General features: G+C 37.2%; 1 protein-coding gene across 1 annotated transcript in view; it reads left to right on the forward strand.

Moving 5' to 3' along the window:
* Nucleotides 1-12,989, forward strand: part of WDPCP (WD repeat containing planar cell polarity effector) — a 116,768-nt gene that overhangs the window by 17,996 nt on the left and 85,783 nt on the right. Inside the window, exons 2-4 of the mRNA XM_032183700.1 lie at nt 8,911-9,000; nt 10,732-10,776; nt 11,771-11,821. Of these exons, the coding sequence (XP_032039591.1) occupies nt 8,911-9,000; nt 10,732-10,776; nt 11,771-11,821 (186 nt within the window). The remainder of the gene's footprint in view (nt 1-8,910; nt 9,001-10,731; nt 10,777-11,770; nt 11,822-12,989) is intronic.

Below are 12,989 nucleotides of genomic sequence, written 5' to 3' on the forward strand. Positions count from 1 at the left end.
TTGGATTGTTACTAAATCTATTGCCATTTTGTTGTACAACAGGTTTGAGAGTGCAGCTGTGGTAATTAGGCAAAGGCAGCTCCGGGTATCTTATTAACAGCTTGTCTTACTCTGCTCCCAAAATAGGTAGAATGAAATTGGACTGAGCTTTTGGCCTTGAACTACTTGTATTAGTATAGTTACTATGGATCTTCTGCATAGTCAATGGGAAGAGGTTGATGCAGCCCATCTTTTTTTTTTTGTTATGCATGTCTTCCTGGACAACACTTAATGCTGTGATAGCCAAACACCATCATGTGTCTGTCCATCTTACAGAGAGCAGTCTGTAAGGGAAGCTCACACGGTGAGAAAACTGGTGAATAAACCAAGCATCTCTGGTTCATTCTGTTTGGCAGGAAATGTTCCTTTTGGTTTTGGTAACTGGATTCCTTAAATCATCATTTGTTTTCAAAAACGCACCACTTGCCTTGGTCTTTCTCTTCTCTCCATTTTTCCCTTCTGCCCCATCTTGCTTTTTGTGTCTCATACCATGCACTTGACCTGTTTTGTTTGTGTTTGTTTGTTTGTTTGTTTTTTAATAAGGTAAATTTCTGAAACTGGCTGTACCTATGAAACAAGTATTTTATGGTTCAATTTCCTCTCTCCTAAAAGTAATAGAGTAGTTCCTAGTTCAATATTAAAATCTGTACCTTTTGTTTTGTACATGACCTCACTGCTCAATGGTTTCAAATGTGATTATGAAAATGTTTAAACAAATGCATTTTCTCTTCAAAGTTATTTTCTCTAATGCATATCTGTGTAATTAAAACATAACATAAACTATACTGTAGCATTACAATCAGAAATTAATTATTCTAACATGAAATTTTCATTTTTTGTCTTACTGCAAAGGTGAGTATGGCTTAAAATTGAAAAATATTAGTCCTTTTCATAGAAACCTGTTTGAAGATCATAAGGGAGTACAAAAGAAGAAAAGCTTTTTGTTTGTGTTTGCAATCAAATCTTTCTTAAAAGGAAGTCTGACACATAGGCATTGTAGTGTTTTTTTTTTTAATATTACATTGAAGAAAGCAAGATACAAGTCTCACTGGATTAGCTGGAATTCAAGTATAGCAGAAAAGCCATTTTTAAAAATAAATGCATTGAGCAAACAAGAATCTCAATGAGCCTCACAAATGGCTATTCAAAGGTAATTTTCAAATAGTAGCAAAGCTTACTTTATTGCTTGCAACAAACAAAAACAGAAGAAAATTTCAACATAAAGAAGCTACTGTAAATTATTTAATTGGCAAAACATTCTGAAAAAGAATACCAAAAACATATGTAAGTAGACTGTCGATCTAAATATAATCAATGTTTGTTCTAGTAAATTTATTCAACTCATACAACGTACTTAGAAATTATATTTCTATTTTATTCAAGATAGCTTGCAAATTTTCATGGTTTGTGTATCAAATCAATGTGTTTGCCAATGTTCTTTTGAAAAATTCTTGAAATAAATACTCATTATGCACATTACAAAATGTTAAAGGCACAAGCTGTACAGGTCAGTGAGAGAATTGTTGGTACATCACATAATTAAAAGGAAAACTAAATAGATGTTCATGCTACATTTTCATTGCTGCACTTATAAAACTTGACTGATGCCCTCACAGATCTGGTTAGTAGTTTGATAGCTAAATATGAAGTGCTGCATAAAAGTATGTAGGAACCTTATTTGTTTAGATGTAATTACAGTTAGAATTCAGATTGCACTGTGGTTAACTCATTGCTTTGGACTTAACTATTGCTCTGATCTTTGTTGTTGATAGTAGCAGCCCATGCTGCATGACCAGCTGATGAGCTAAAATAGTTGTTACTAATTTCTAATTTGAACAGATGTGCACATTTTAAAGACCCACTGTTATAAATCTCCTTCCTTCCTTCTATATAGGAGTTGCAACAATGGCAGGGCAATGGAGCAAGGACTTTGCCTGTACTTGGATAATGTGCAGGTCCTTTCACGTATTGATACTCATTTCTGCTTAGCTTAAAAAAGAGATTTTATTATCTTTTCTTTCAGTTTGCAGTAAGAAATCACTACCGTGAAATTTTGTGACCTACTGACCTTTAGTCCTGAAAAAAATGGTTTATTTACAACAACAATCACTATCTTAAAGAATAGTGTAAAACAGTTTGACATTTAATACTTCTGTAATTACCTTATGTCATGTGTCAGCCCTGGATATCTGTGGTTTGGATCACTTATCTACTATCTAGTTTATATAAAGGCCTTCAGGGTCTTTATCAAAATGTGTATATGAACTTTTCACTCTATGAAGTAAAAACCTGGGTCAATTATATCTATTTTCTGTGACCTTCTTAACTTTTCACACCCACTCTGTCAGAGTTGTTATAGATTGCAATACTTGCCTGCAGTATCAATTGGAGAATGATTGCTAGCTTCATTAATGCTGTCAGAGGTGTGGCTGATACATAAACTAAATATCTTCTTGACAAATGGCATTACCTCCCTCAAATTCATTCTGCTTGGCTGTTGTTAATCTTATCTATTCACTTAGTCAATAGCTGTCTTTGCAAAGAGAGTACCAATAATACATATTGGAAGTGTGTTCCTGAAAGGAGGAAAGACAGTAGAGTGGTTTGGGCAGTAGGCTAGAATTTACCAAATAAGGATTTAATTTCTGTTCCCATCATCATCATCTCGGGTGGCAACTCAGCAAAAATTGTGCCTAGGTTTTAACACAGGAGCAAGCAATTAGAGGGAACAAGTTACCCCCATATGGATTTCCTGTAGTGTTTCTGCACATGTCCTTGAACTTCCATACCCTCTATCTAGTAAGTACAAAACATTTCTTTAGTTTCCAGCTTGGAGAATCACAGGACAGCTGTCTCTCATCCAACAATTCACATCTTGAGCAATGGCCTGCATGGCTTTTTGGCCATGTATTTAAAACAGATTAGTTGTACATAGTAAGCACAAGTCTTTCAGATATTAAGTCTGGCTACATTTTTTTATGGTAACTGTGGACATGGTCCTACTATGAATTTTGTTGAGGTGGCAAACGCAGAACCAGTTGCAAGATCAGGGCCTCAACGCTTTGGATGCAATTAAAACAGATGAGTATGTGTTAAGCCCAAGATAATTGTGTTAAAAGTAATCTTACCTGGTAACAACTGGAAATGAAATGTTTGTTTTGTTTTCCAGCATTTACAGAATTTCAGTGCGTTAGCTCCTTAAGAACATTAAGACTATTGGACATATGCTATGCGGATATCTTGAAGGATGGAAACTCTGTAAATGTAACTAATTGTCATTGCAAAAAAGGATTATTTTCAGACTCGTAAAACAGTAGAAAAGACCTCATAAAAAAGTAATTCAGTGGAGCATGCTACAACTTCACAGCCTATGGGAATAAGTTTATGATGTATAATTTTCATGCCAGAATTCTTGAGTTATCAGATAATGTATTTCCTTTCAATCATTATTCTGTAAGCCGTATTTAGGCCTTTCTTACAATAGGAGCCTCACTGTGTGCCTCAATACAGAATAGTCCGTGTGTTGTTCACAAAACAGTTTTCTTATTTAGATTGGGGAAGTTAGAATAAGGAAAAAAAAATGCTTCATTGGTGTGTTTGGAATAAACATTCTCAGTCATCAAAGTATGCTGCGTTAGAGAGAAAGGAAGTACCAACAGTAAATATTTGCGTTGAACTTAAGATTTATGATAACTGAACAACCTGTTATTTGTATAAGCTAAAAATATTCTTAAACCAATATTGTAATATGAATTATTAGGCACAGAGAAGATTTATAAGAGCATGTCTGTATTTCTACTTAAAATCAGAGGTTGGGTTTATGAGCAGAGGACCTGATTTTCATTTATACTACAAAATCTGCACTTCTTTTCTCAGTGGAAAAGGGATTTGAAGGAGAAGTAAATAAACATAAGAATAAAGCCCATTATGCTGCTAAAGAGAGCGAAGAACTCATGCAAGGAGTTTCAGTGCCCGGTTCTGGAGATAGCAGCGGTGAGGAGGGGTTGGCCCAGACTCAGAAAAAGGGCAAGGAAGTGTCAGAGTTCAACACGCACCTGAGAAAGAGAAAAGAAAAAGGTGACCCAGGTCTGCTTCCAAAGGGGAAGGTGAAATACTGAACTTAGGATCTGTAAGTGAAGAATTTGGGGAGCAGAGAGGGGTGGCTGAGGTACCAGTGGGCCAGCTGCAAGAGGCCTGGTCATGGGTGTCAACACGGCGGAAAGGATGGAGACTACCAAAGGCAGCTTGACGCCATTAGAGAAGAATTGGTAACCCATTTGATCCAGATTTTATCAGGTGCAAGCATTTGTTTTGTGTAGCCATGGCGTTTTTGGTCTGGTCTTGAATGAGCAGCGTTCAATGTTGTGGTTAACCACAATCTTACTGTAAACGGGCCTCTGACCCTGACCATCGTTTATTCCACACTGCAAGGCTCCTGTTTACAATACACACATCTCGGGCTTTGCCAGTGCAAAGTGAAAAATAAAGGCTAGAATACCTGCTTGTCAGAAAATAAAGTTAAATTTTCACAGTGAAACGAAAGAAACATTCAAGAACAAAACGAGAACAGCTTGTTTTCTGCACAGGTATAATTTCTGACCCATGAAATCCAAAGGCAGGCTTGCACTGGGTGAAGACATGTCAGAAGGCCATCTTTGCACATGTTGAACTTCCAGCCAAACTAACTCTGCCATTCTGTGCTGTTTCTACAATGTCTTAAACCCAAACTTTCGTGAAATTTAAAAGTGGCGTGGCTAAAAATTCTGTGCTGATCTTACCGATGGACCCATGGAGCCAGGGCCTTAAACCCTCACTGGATTCCTCCCGACATCACTGGATTCCTTTTACAGGGACAAGAAACCAATGACACTTACCTATTTGCACCATCTGCTCTGAACATTTGGGCCAGTGTCACAGATGAGAAGAACCTGAATTAGTTCTGCTTAATGCCAGAATACAAAATGAAGGTTTACAAATTCTGACTTCATTTCTTAATGTGTTTGTATATCAAACAGGCTTCAGCTTCATATAACTGGAAAAAACAGAAATCTATCTTGTAAGATTGGAAGGCTATTTTGCAGTCATCATCAATGGGAACTTGACTGAGCAAGAAGCTTTTAGTGGTTTATTTTTAAAGGAATAATCACTGTAAATTTTAATATAGCTATAAATGTAAAAGTTTAGCATGTTCAAAATTTTATTTTACATGCTTTACACAAAGAAATTGTATCTACTCTAAGTTTACAGCAAGTAGCTACTCATTTAATGTACATTTTTGGGAAAAAAAAAAAAGACCCCACAACATAAAAGGAAGCTGGAGTAGGACAAAGATTGGATGTGGTGCTTGGGGACATGGTTTAGTGGGTGACATTGGTAGTAGGGTGATGGTTGGACCAGATGGTCTTGGAGGTCTTTTCCAACTTTAATGATTCTATGAAAAGAAAAGGGTGTCCTATACTGACTCTTACAAAAAAACTAATATAGCTTTATATAGCTGCCTTTTATTTTTTTTCTAAAAAAGAAAGAAAAAAGAAAGTCTGTGGAAATGGATTTAGTAGCACATTCTTTTATTTGGGAATTTTGTCCTGTAAGATCTGCCCAAGCACATCTACCCATCCCGTAGCCTGGCTGTGCAGCATTTACTCTTAGAGGGGGGCTTGGGACTGTGTTGGGATGCTGAGCCATGCCTCCAGCACATAAACGACAAAGTTCAGGTAGCCTGTTGTCATCAGCATTTCCTATTCTCTGGGTCACTCCTCACAAGTTTTTGGAGGCCCATGTTCTTGAGATGCACTCGCCTTGGGAGCTGGGCATTGCCTTTTGCAGGCATCCCACTGTGCCAGGTAAACCTACAGGAGGGAGAAATACAGTAGCAGTGCTCTGAATCTCTCACACAGGGCAGAGTTCCTAATTTTTTGGCACAACAGCAGTTAAATCGAAGGCATCAGAGCAGACCCTAGATACCAATTTCAGCATTTGTTGATGCCACAAAGTGGCCAAATAGTTATTTTCTGTATCAGCGGTTAAACAAAGATTTACTAAACTGAGCATTTTTCTTTTTTAAACAAAGCACTGTGAGCTCAGATGCTGAAGCAGGCTAACCACTGCAGAACATCTCCATTTGTCAGTAAGCTTTCTGCAGTCACCAAAATATCCCTGCCTATTGTTTGTGGAGATACTGTGAAGGCAGACAGCCAGTGTTGTGTGAGCCAGAGAAAGAACCAGCTATTAAATTGAATTCCGGTGTTACCTTAACAATAAAGTTATTTTAACCTATTTTTCCCAAATTTTACTCAATTTTAAAGAAGGGACATGGATTCCTTAAAGCTTTTAGATGCTTTCATGCTGAACTTTTTGCAGTAGCAAACAACTCACATGGCTAAAGGAAGATTGTGAATTCTAAGAGGCACTTTTTGAAGACAGATCCCTCTGTTGTTTTCCTTGTTCCCATTGTGCAGGGATATAGGGATGTGATAAATGGTGAGATGTGATTGCATAACTCTGAAAGTTGGCCTCTATTCCTTCAAATGGAATTACTAAAAAAAATAATCTGAACAGAGTATTTAGACTTTAAAATGCCATATTTTGTTCCAGAACAAATTATTTGTAGACTATAACCAAAAAGAATATTTTGGAGGCAGATGGCTATTTTCACTGGCACAACAGCAACCAGCATTGAAACAATGAGCAGATTTGGGGATGCTCAGAGAAAGCGGGAAGCAAAAAGCTAAACTCAAAGGTAGATTATTTGACAAAGTCTCTTCTACCTCATTAGAGATGCAGAGAATTTTGCTTCATCTGGGTTGTTCAGTACAGAACTGAAATACAGTTTTTAGGAGTCTTTTTTTTTTTTTTTTTTTTACATTTACATACAAAACTGTCTTTTTAATTTTTGATTGCTTTTTTTTTTTTTTTTTTTTGAAGTGTGTGTCTGGGAAGAATGAGTATGTAGTGCCTATTTGAAAACTTCCCTCTCTTTTTGGAAGGTTCGCCCTGTATCCTTGACATTCAGTGAGGGAAATAGGACTTGAAGATGTTCTGGAGAACACAATTGAAAAAGCCTGTGGTGACTACATATGACAGCTTTGCAGGCATTTTGGGAAGTTATGTTTGGTTATTTGTCATGCTAAAGTCTCCTAGTCTTTTTACCTTGCCTTCTGGAAAGATATGCCTTCTCTCCAGCTGAACAGATCGACTGCCAATCAAAGGTTTTTTTTTTCTATTTTTTTAGTCAAACCATGATAGGATTTTGAGAAGTTCACTCAATTCAGTGACTTCCTATTAGCGAGAGATCTAATCTAGGATCTCTGGGCCTTGGGGAATGCAAGTTTTGTTTCACTTGCTAAAGTAAGAAAGGAAAGAAAGTGAAATCAAATAAGAAAATTATAATATACAATCTCCTTTTATGGTAGTCCACATGGAAAATGAGGGTCTGCCCTCATCCATATTTATACCAAAAGTGGTTCCCATGTTCAACAGACCACCATAACTACTAATCTCTTTGCATTTTTTTTTCCAAACCTCATTCTCACCCAAGGTGAGAGTATATTCCATTTACTAGATGTGCATTGTGAGCTTTTTTTCGTTTTTTTTTTTTTTTTCTCTATGTTTTTTTTTTTTTTTTTTTTTTTTTTTTTGAGGACTGTGGGATTTAGTAAGTCAGCAAGACTTCTTGTACGTTTGGGGATCAGTGTGAAGAAAATGCTATTTCCACTTGGTGCTATTTCAGTGGATTAGGCGGTGCATCAAAACATACATATTAGCTTCGGTGATAATACCTTGAGGTCTCGTAGATTTGCTGGGACTATGATGGATTCCTTGATGCTACCTGGGACTCTTGCACGTATTTCTCATCATAGCACTCTTGCCATAAACATCTGATAGTCTTTATGTGATGGGAATTCTGCTGTTGTATTCTAATTGGTTCATCCCCTCAACAACTGGGCATTATCTAGGTTGCACTAATGGAAAGGGAATGAAAAGTCCATTTACAAAAATAAAGTTTGAGTGCAGTGCCATACCAGTAGTGGCTCTGAAGTGTGTTATATCTCTGTAAAGTCCTCGTCAGAGTCCAGCTTTCCTGGGCTTAGCAAAGGAAACCAAAGTAAATGGTCTAGTGGCCCACTTACAACTCTAGCCCTACAGGAAACTAAGCAGGCAAGTCTCTTGGTTATTGTGTCTCAGAAGATTTGAAATGTTCCTTTGAAATACCACACATCCTCTAGTGGGAATGTTCAGGTGGGTTATTCAAAAAAGCAGAGCAAACAGTTTATAATTGTAGTCTATACACATAATATTTCAATTCATCTATTTTGCTTCACATCTGCCTTTTTGTCAGTGTTAATTGATGCAATGTGCTGTGTTTTTATTTAGAAAGGCATCTTTTTTTATATGTAGTGTTATAACTAATGTCTGCAAATATCATGTGTTCAATACTGTTTCGTGACTATATTGACATTTTCCAATGTACAAAGTTTAAAAAATTAGTCTTGAAATTCAAATTTTCATATCTAAGCCAGATCTTTAAGTAGAGGCTAAACTTTTGCATGTGTCCAGGTAAATAACTACAGTGAAAATAGCTTATAATATGTATATGAGAAGCATCACTCATGAAGTTGTTCACTGTGGTAAGAGCAGCTCTAAATTCAAGCTTCAATTCAACATTTGTTGATTTCTCTCTATATACACTGGATATGTAGAGATATATCCTTTTCTTATTCTATTATTTCCCATGCATCGTTCATTTTGTTGCAGTTGAAAACTACAACTTAACTACAACAAAATAGCACCAGTGGTAGGTTCTTTCACGCTAAGTTTCCAAAATACTTGCAGTTTCACTGGTGATAGAGGGTAATTAATTTGTTCATGCAGTTTCTTTCCAGGCTCCCATCTGCCACCAGATGACTTTCTGCCTGACTGAGATGCACCTATGGTCTTTGAAGACTACCTTACATATCAGAGGTGAGCTGTTACCTGTTAATAAAAGAAAACAGCAAAACCTGTTGATGAATATTAAATTGATATAAAATTCTGCATAACGAAATTAAGTGTTTTTTGTACTTATGAGAAAGAAAATTGGAAGCATGATGATGTTTGAACTTGGTCAGCCTCTTTGCTTATCTCATCATAGAACTGGAGTATCCTTTCAACTCAGAAATGTTGAGATTGTATTTAATTGGATGCATTTTCCCTTTTAGGAAGCTATGCTTCACTTGGCTGTAAGCTTCACTGTAATGACCAGTTTGGGTGACTGGAGATCAATAGTCTTCTTGATTTGTAAAGGCATTATGATTTGTACTTAGTATGCAATTTTTAAAAATGTTGCATGTTCTGGGTATTTTGCATGATTACTTGAAATTTTATATGTGCAAAGACATATTTATCTTATTAATTGATCATTCCAGGAGACAAATGACTAATTACCAGCAATTCCTTCATCTTGCCTTGCTATTACTGAAGTAAAATATGAAAAAAAATAACAAAAAACACTGATCAAACACAAAAACTCAAACCACTGGTTTATAAACGGATCATAAAAAAAATATTGTTTATGACGTTTCATGTCAATTGCAGTATATTGTACTTTTGTTGAAAACAATGCTAGTTTATTATTATTATTCAAATATTGACTCAGTATGCCATAGCAACCTGTGTGTGAGAACTGTTCCATTCAGTAACAACAATATTAAGAACAACAATAATATTAAAAAAAAAAAAGCTGTATTTCATCAAAAAATGTGATGGATTAAGTAAACACATAGCTGTGGTTTGTTGTAATTAAAGGTGTACTGTGCCTATTTTCTACCTTTCACCTTCTTTCTTCCTCTCTGTCCATTTATGCATGGTCCACAAACCTCATTATACAATCCTGAGGCAGAAGGGAGGACTGCTGTCTTATTTTAAAAGCTACCTGCCATTGCATTGCCTTCCTACATTTCTCCAAATGAACTTCTCCCTGTAATATCTTTGTAATATATGAGTTTAGAATGAGACATGTGCAGTGTCAAACTAAGTATTTTGAAACAGTGCAACCTTAAGTCAGACTTAGATCTGCTTGGTGGAGCTTGCCATGGTCCACCTAAGTATTTGCCAGTCAGCCACAACAGGAACTGGCTCACAGTCCCACTGTAGCCCAAGCATCCAAATTTCTTTGCCATGGGACCAGGATGACAGAGCTCTGTGTGTGTGGTACACACTTGGGATTCATATAGATTCATATAGATTAAGATTATTGGATCCTTTGGAAGGGCAGCTTGGCAGAGCTCATGAATGTTAAAAAAATAACTGTTGTCTTCAGCATAGCTCAGAAAACATTTTAAATTATTTTCAGGTACAGCCTTTGCTGTGTCCTATACCTTTTTTATTTGTGAAAGTATACAAAATATGATCATTAGGAAGGTGGTCAAAACATGTTGGTGGCTGAAAAAGAATCAAAGCCTACATGAAGGAAATGGCAGCAGCAAATAAATAGGAGGACCTGTCACATACTCCTTCAGCCCTTCCTAGCTGGCTCTTGAAAATCCTACTGGTATTCAGACTACGTACCATATTTTTTTACTCTGGCTTGCATTTTAACACCTGCGACTCTGCTCCAGCTAGCAAAAATCATAATGCTGAACTTTGCTTGCTAAGTCGTGTTTTTGTTTCCAGTGTCACATCCATAATTAACTAAATTTCTATTCAATTGTATAGATGAGGATATTGGAATTCACCAGTACTATGACAAGAAAGAACCAGGTAAAATATGAATACATGTATAAGTAAAACTAAACAAAACTTCCAAGTATTCAGTCTACTTTGACATAGACTGTTTGCTCTGAAAATAGGCAGCCTGAATTTCTTGCTAATGTATGCCTCTATTTCTGTAGAGTAAGGAAGCACAGAAAGAGATTCTCTTCCCCAAGCTACATCAGAGTATTTAAAATCTCTTTATTCAACAGGGAAAAAAAAAGAAAGATTTGGGAAAAATAGTTACATAAAAAAGTTACTGCGTGTGACTTAATATCTCCTCAGTACAAATAAAATTATAAAACGAGCTTTGTGAGTTAAAACCTCATTGAGATTTTCTATTTTTATTTTATATTCCAGTTCTGTGTTCCTTTTGCCTGCTGCAGAGTCCTAAAACCACTCCAAGAGGCTGTGCTGCTCAGGCGGGTGCCGGCTGTTGCAGGGTTTGCTGGCATCCCAGCAGAGGGCACCGTGGACGCGCGAGTGTGTGTGCCCAGCCTCCTGCAGCCCCAAGTGCTATCTGAAATAGCCATTTCAGAGTGAATGATCAATTTTCTTTATCTGATTAATCCTGTTAATCCTAGAAGTTTCATGATGGGCCAAAAGGTCTGCTCGGCTAGAGTTGCTTCCCGTTTGCGGCCAGGTTGGAGCGGAGGCTTGTGTGGGCATCCCGTGGGCTTGGCTTGGTTTGTTCGTGCAACGTCCCCAGGGCTCTGCTGACAGACTGACTCAGCTTCTCTTCTGGGTTCAGTTGCAGCTCACTTCCCTATCTGATGAGATTGGAGGCTCAGGAATACTGGCCCACCTGTTGAGCCACATAAGCCTTTCTTTCACTGCAAATTTAAGATATCTGACTTACGAGGTGAAAACATCAGGGCTGTCTTAATTTTTTTGTAAATTTCAGTGTTTTATCGAAATGTATGACTCTTCTCTCTAATATTAATATTTGCTGACAGCAGTTGTAAGGATTAACATTCACCTTTTCATCTGTTCTTTCCTCTAGCATTGCAGATGAAGCATGGTTACTTAGAAGACAAGCAAAAGCTAGCAGAATGTAAGGACATTTTCTCAGTTTCTTGTTATAGTAAGATGGAATTATTATTATTTTGAATTGGTGATGCTCCTGGAAAAACATTAAAATAATCTCAGACTGCTCCCAGAGTAACTTTCTGCACATGCCCTTTACAAAAAGACAGACTATCGCAGAACTACAAAGCACAAAACAATTGTGAAGTTGTACCTCCTCCTTCCTGGTATATTTGCAACGTGTTTTTTTCTGTGTCACTAAACATAGTACTGCATATTGCTTCTCAAATCCATTGCCAAGAGGAGTCACAAAAATGAGCATAATCCAGAGTTTTCCTTAGGACATTTACCCAGCAGATGAGCAATAAACATTTCCCTGCATTGAAATACTAACTGCCTCAAAACTGAAAGTTATAACTAAAATACTTTCATCCAAAATCAAACTGCAGGTTAATAATAATGAGCTGCCTTCTTATAACATTTTTAGCTTTCAAACGTTGTACCCTGTTCCTGCGTTATCTGGTTAAAAGCGATTTCAGTTTATACTATCACATAGTAGTCCTGTGACAGTTAAAAACTTTTATATTAGTACAACTTTTCTTAGCTCAAGTTTTACAGCTCCTGCACATTTATTATTGCTCAGTGTGTGTTCACGTTCAAACATTATTACATGATCACTCTGAAAAATCAAACTGATTTTTAGAAGACTTCATAAAGTAATACTTATGCTGTAAGAACTGCCTTAACATTTCATGTTACCATAATGAAAATTTGTGTGGGGTTGTGCGTGTTTGAAGGCAAAACATGTTCCAGAAGGACACGTTATTTGCAGCACCATAAGGTGTGTGTGGAGCAGGATAAAGCTGTGCGAGGGATGGGTGTAAAGGTGCACGCAGCCACGGGGTAAATCTACACCCACTGCAGAGGGTTGTGTGTCGGTCAGGATCAATACAGCTTTGCAGAGGTAGGGAGATGAGACAGGGTTTTAAGTAGGGAGGAGCACGATGGATTTACATCCCTTGTGCTCCGTGTAGATTTATGGTAGAGGCGCTGCCTGTATGAAAAGAGAAGCAGGCCCAGACAAACAGTTACACAGAAGCCCCGACTGCTATCTCTTATGTGTGTGGCATGCAGCAGAAACATAAGCTGCTGCACCTTGTGGCTGTAAATATTGGGGTGGCCTAGGCAGAAAACAC

The sequence above is a fragment of the Aythya fuligula genome, chromosome 3 (genome assembly GCF_009819795.1).
Source record: "Aythya fuligula isolate bAytFul2 chromosome 3, bAytFul2.pri, whole genome shotgun sequence".
NCBI lineage: Eukaryota > Metazoa > Chordata > Aves > Anseriformes > Anatidae > Aythya > Aythya fuligula.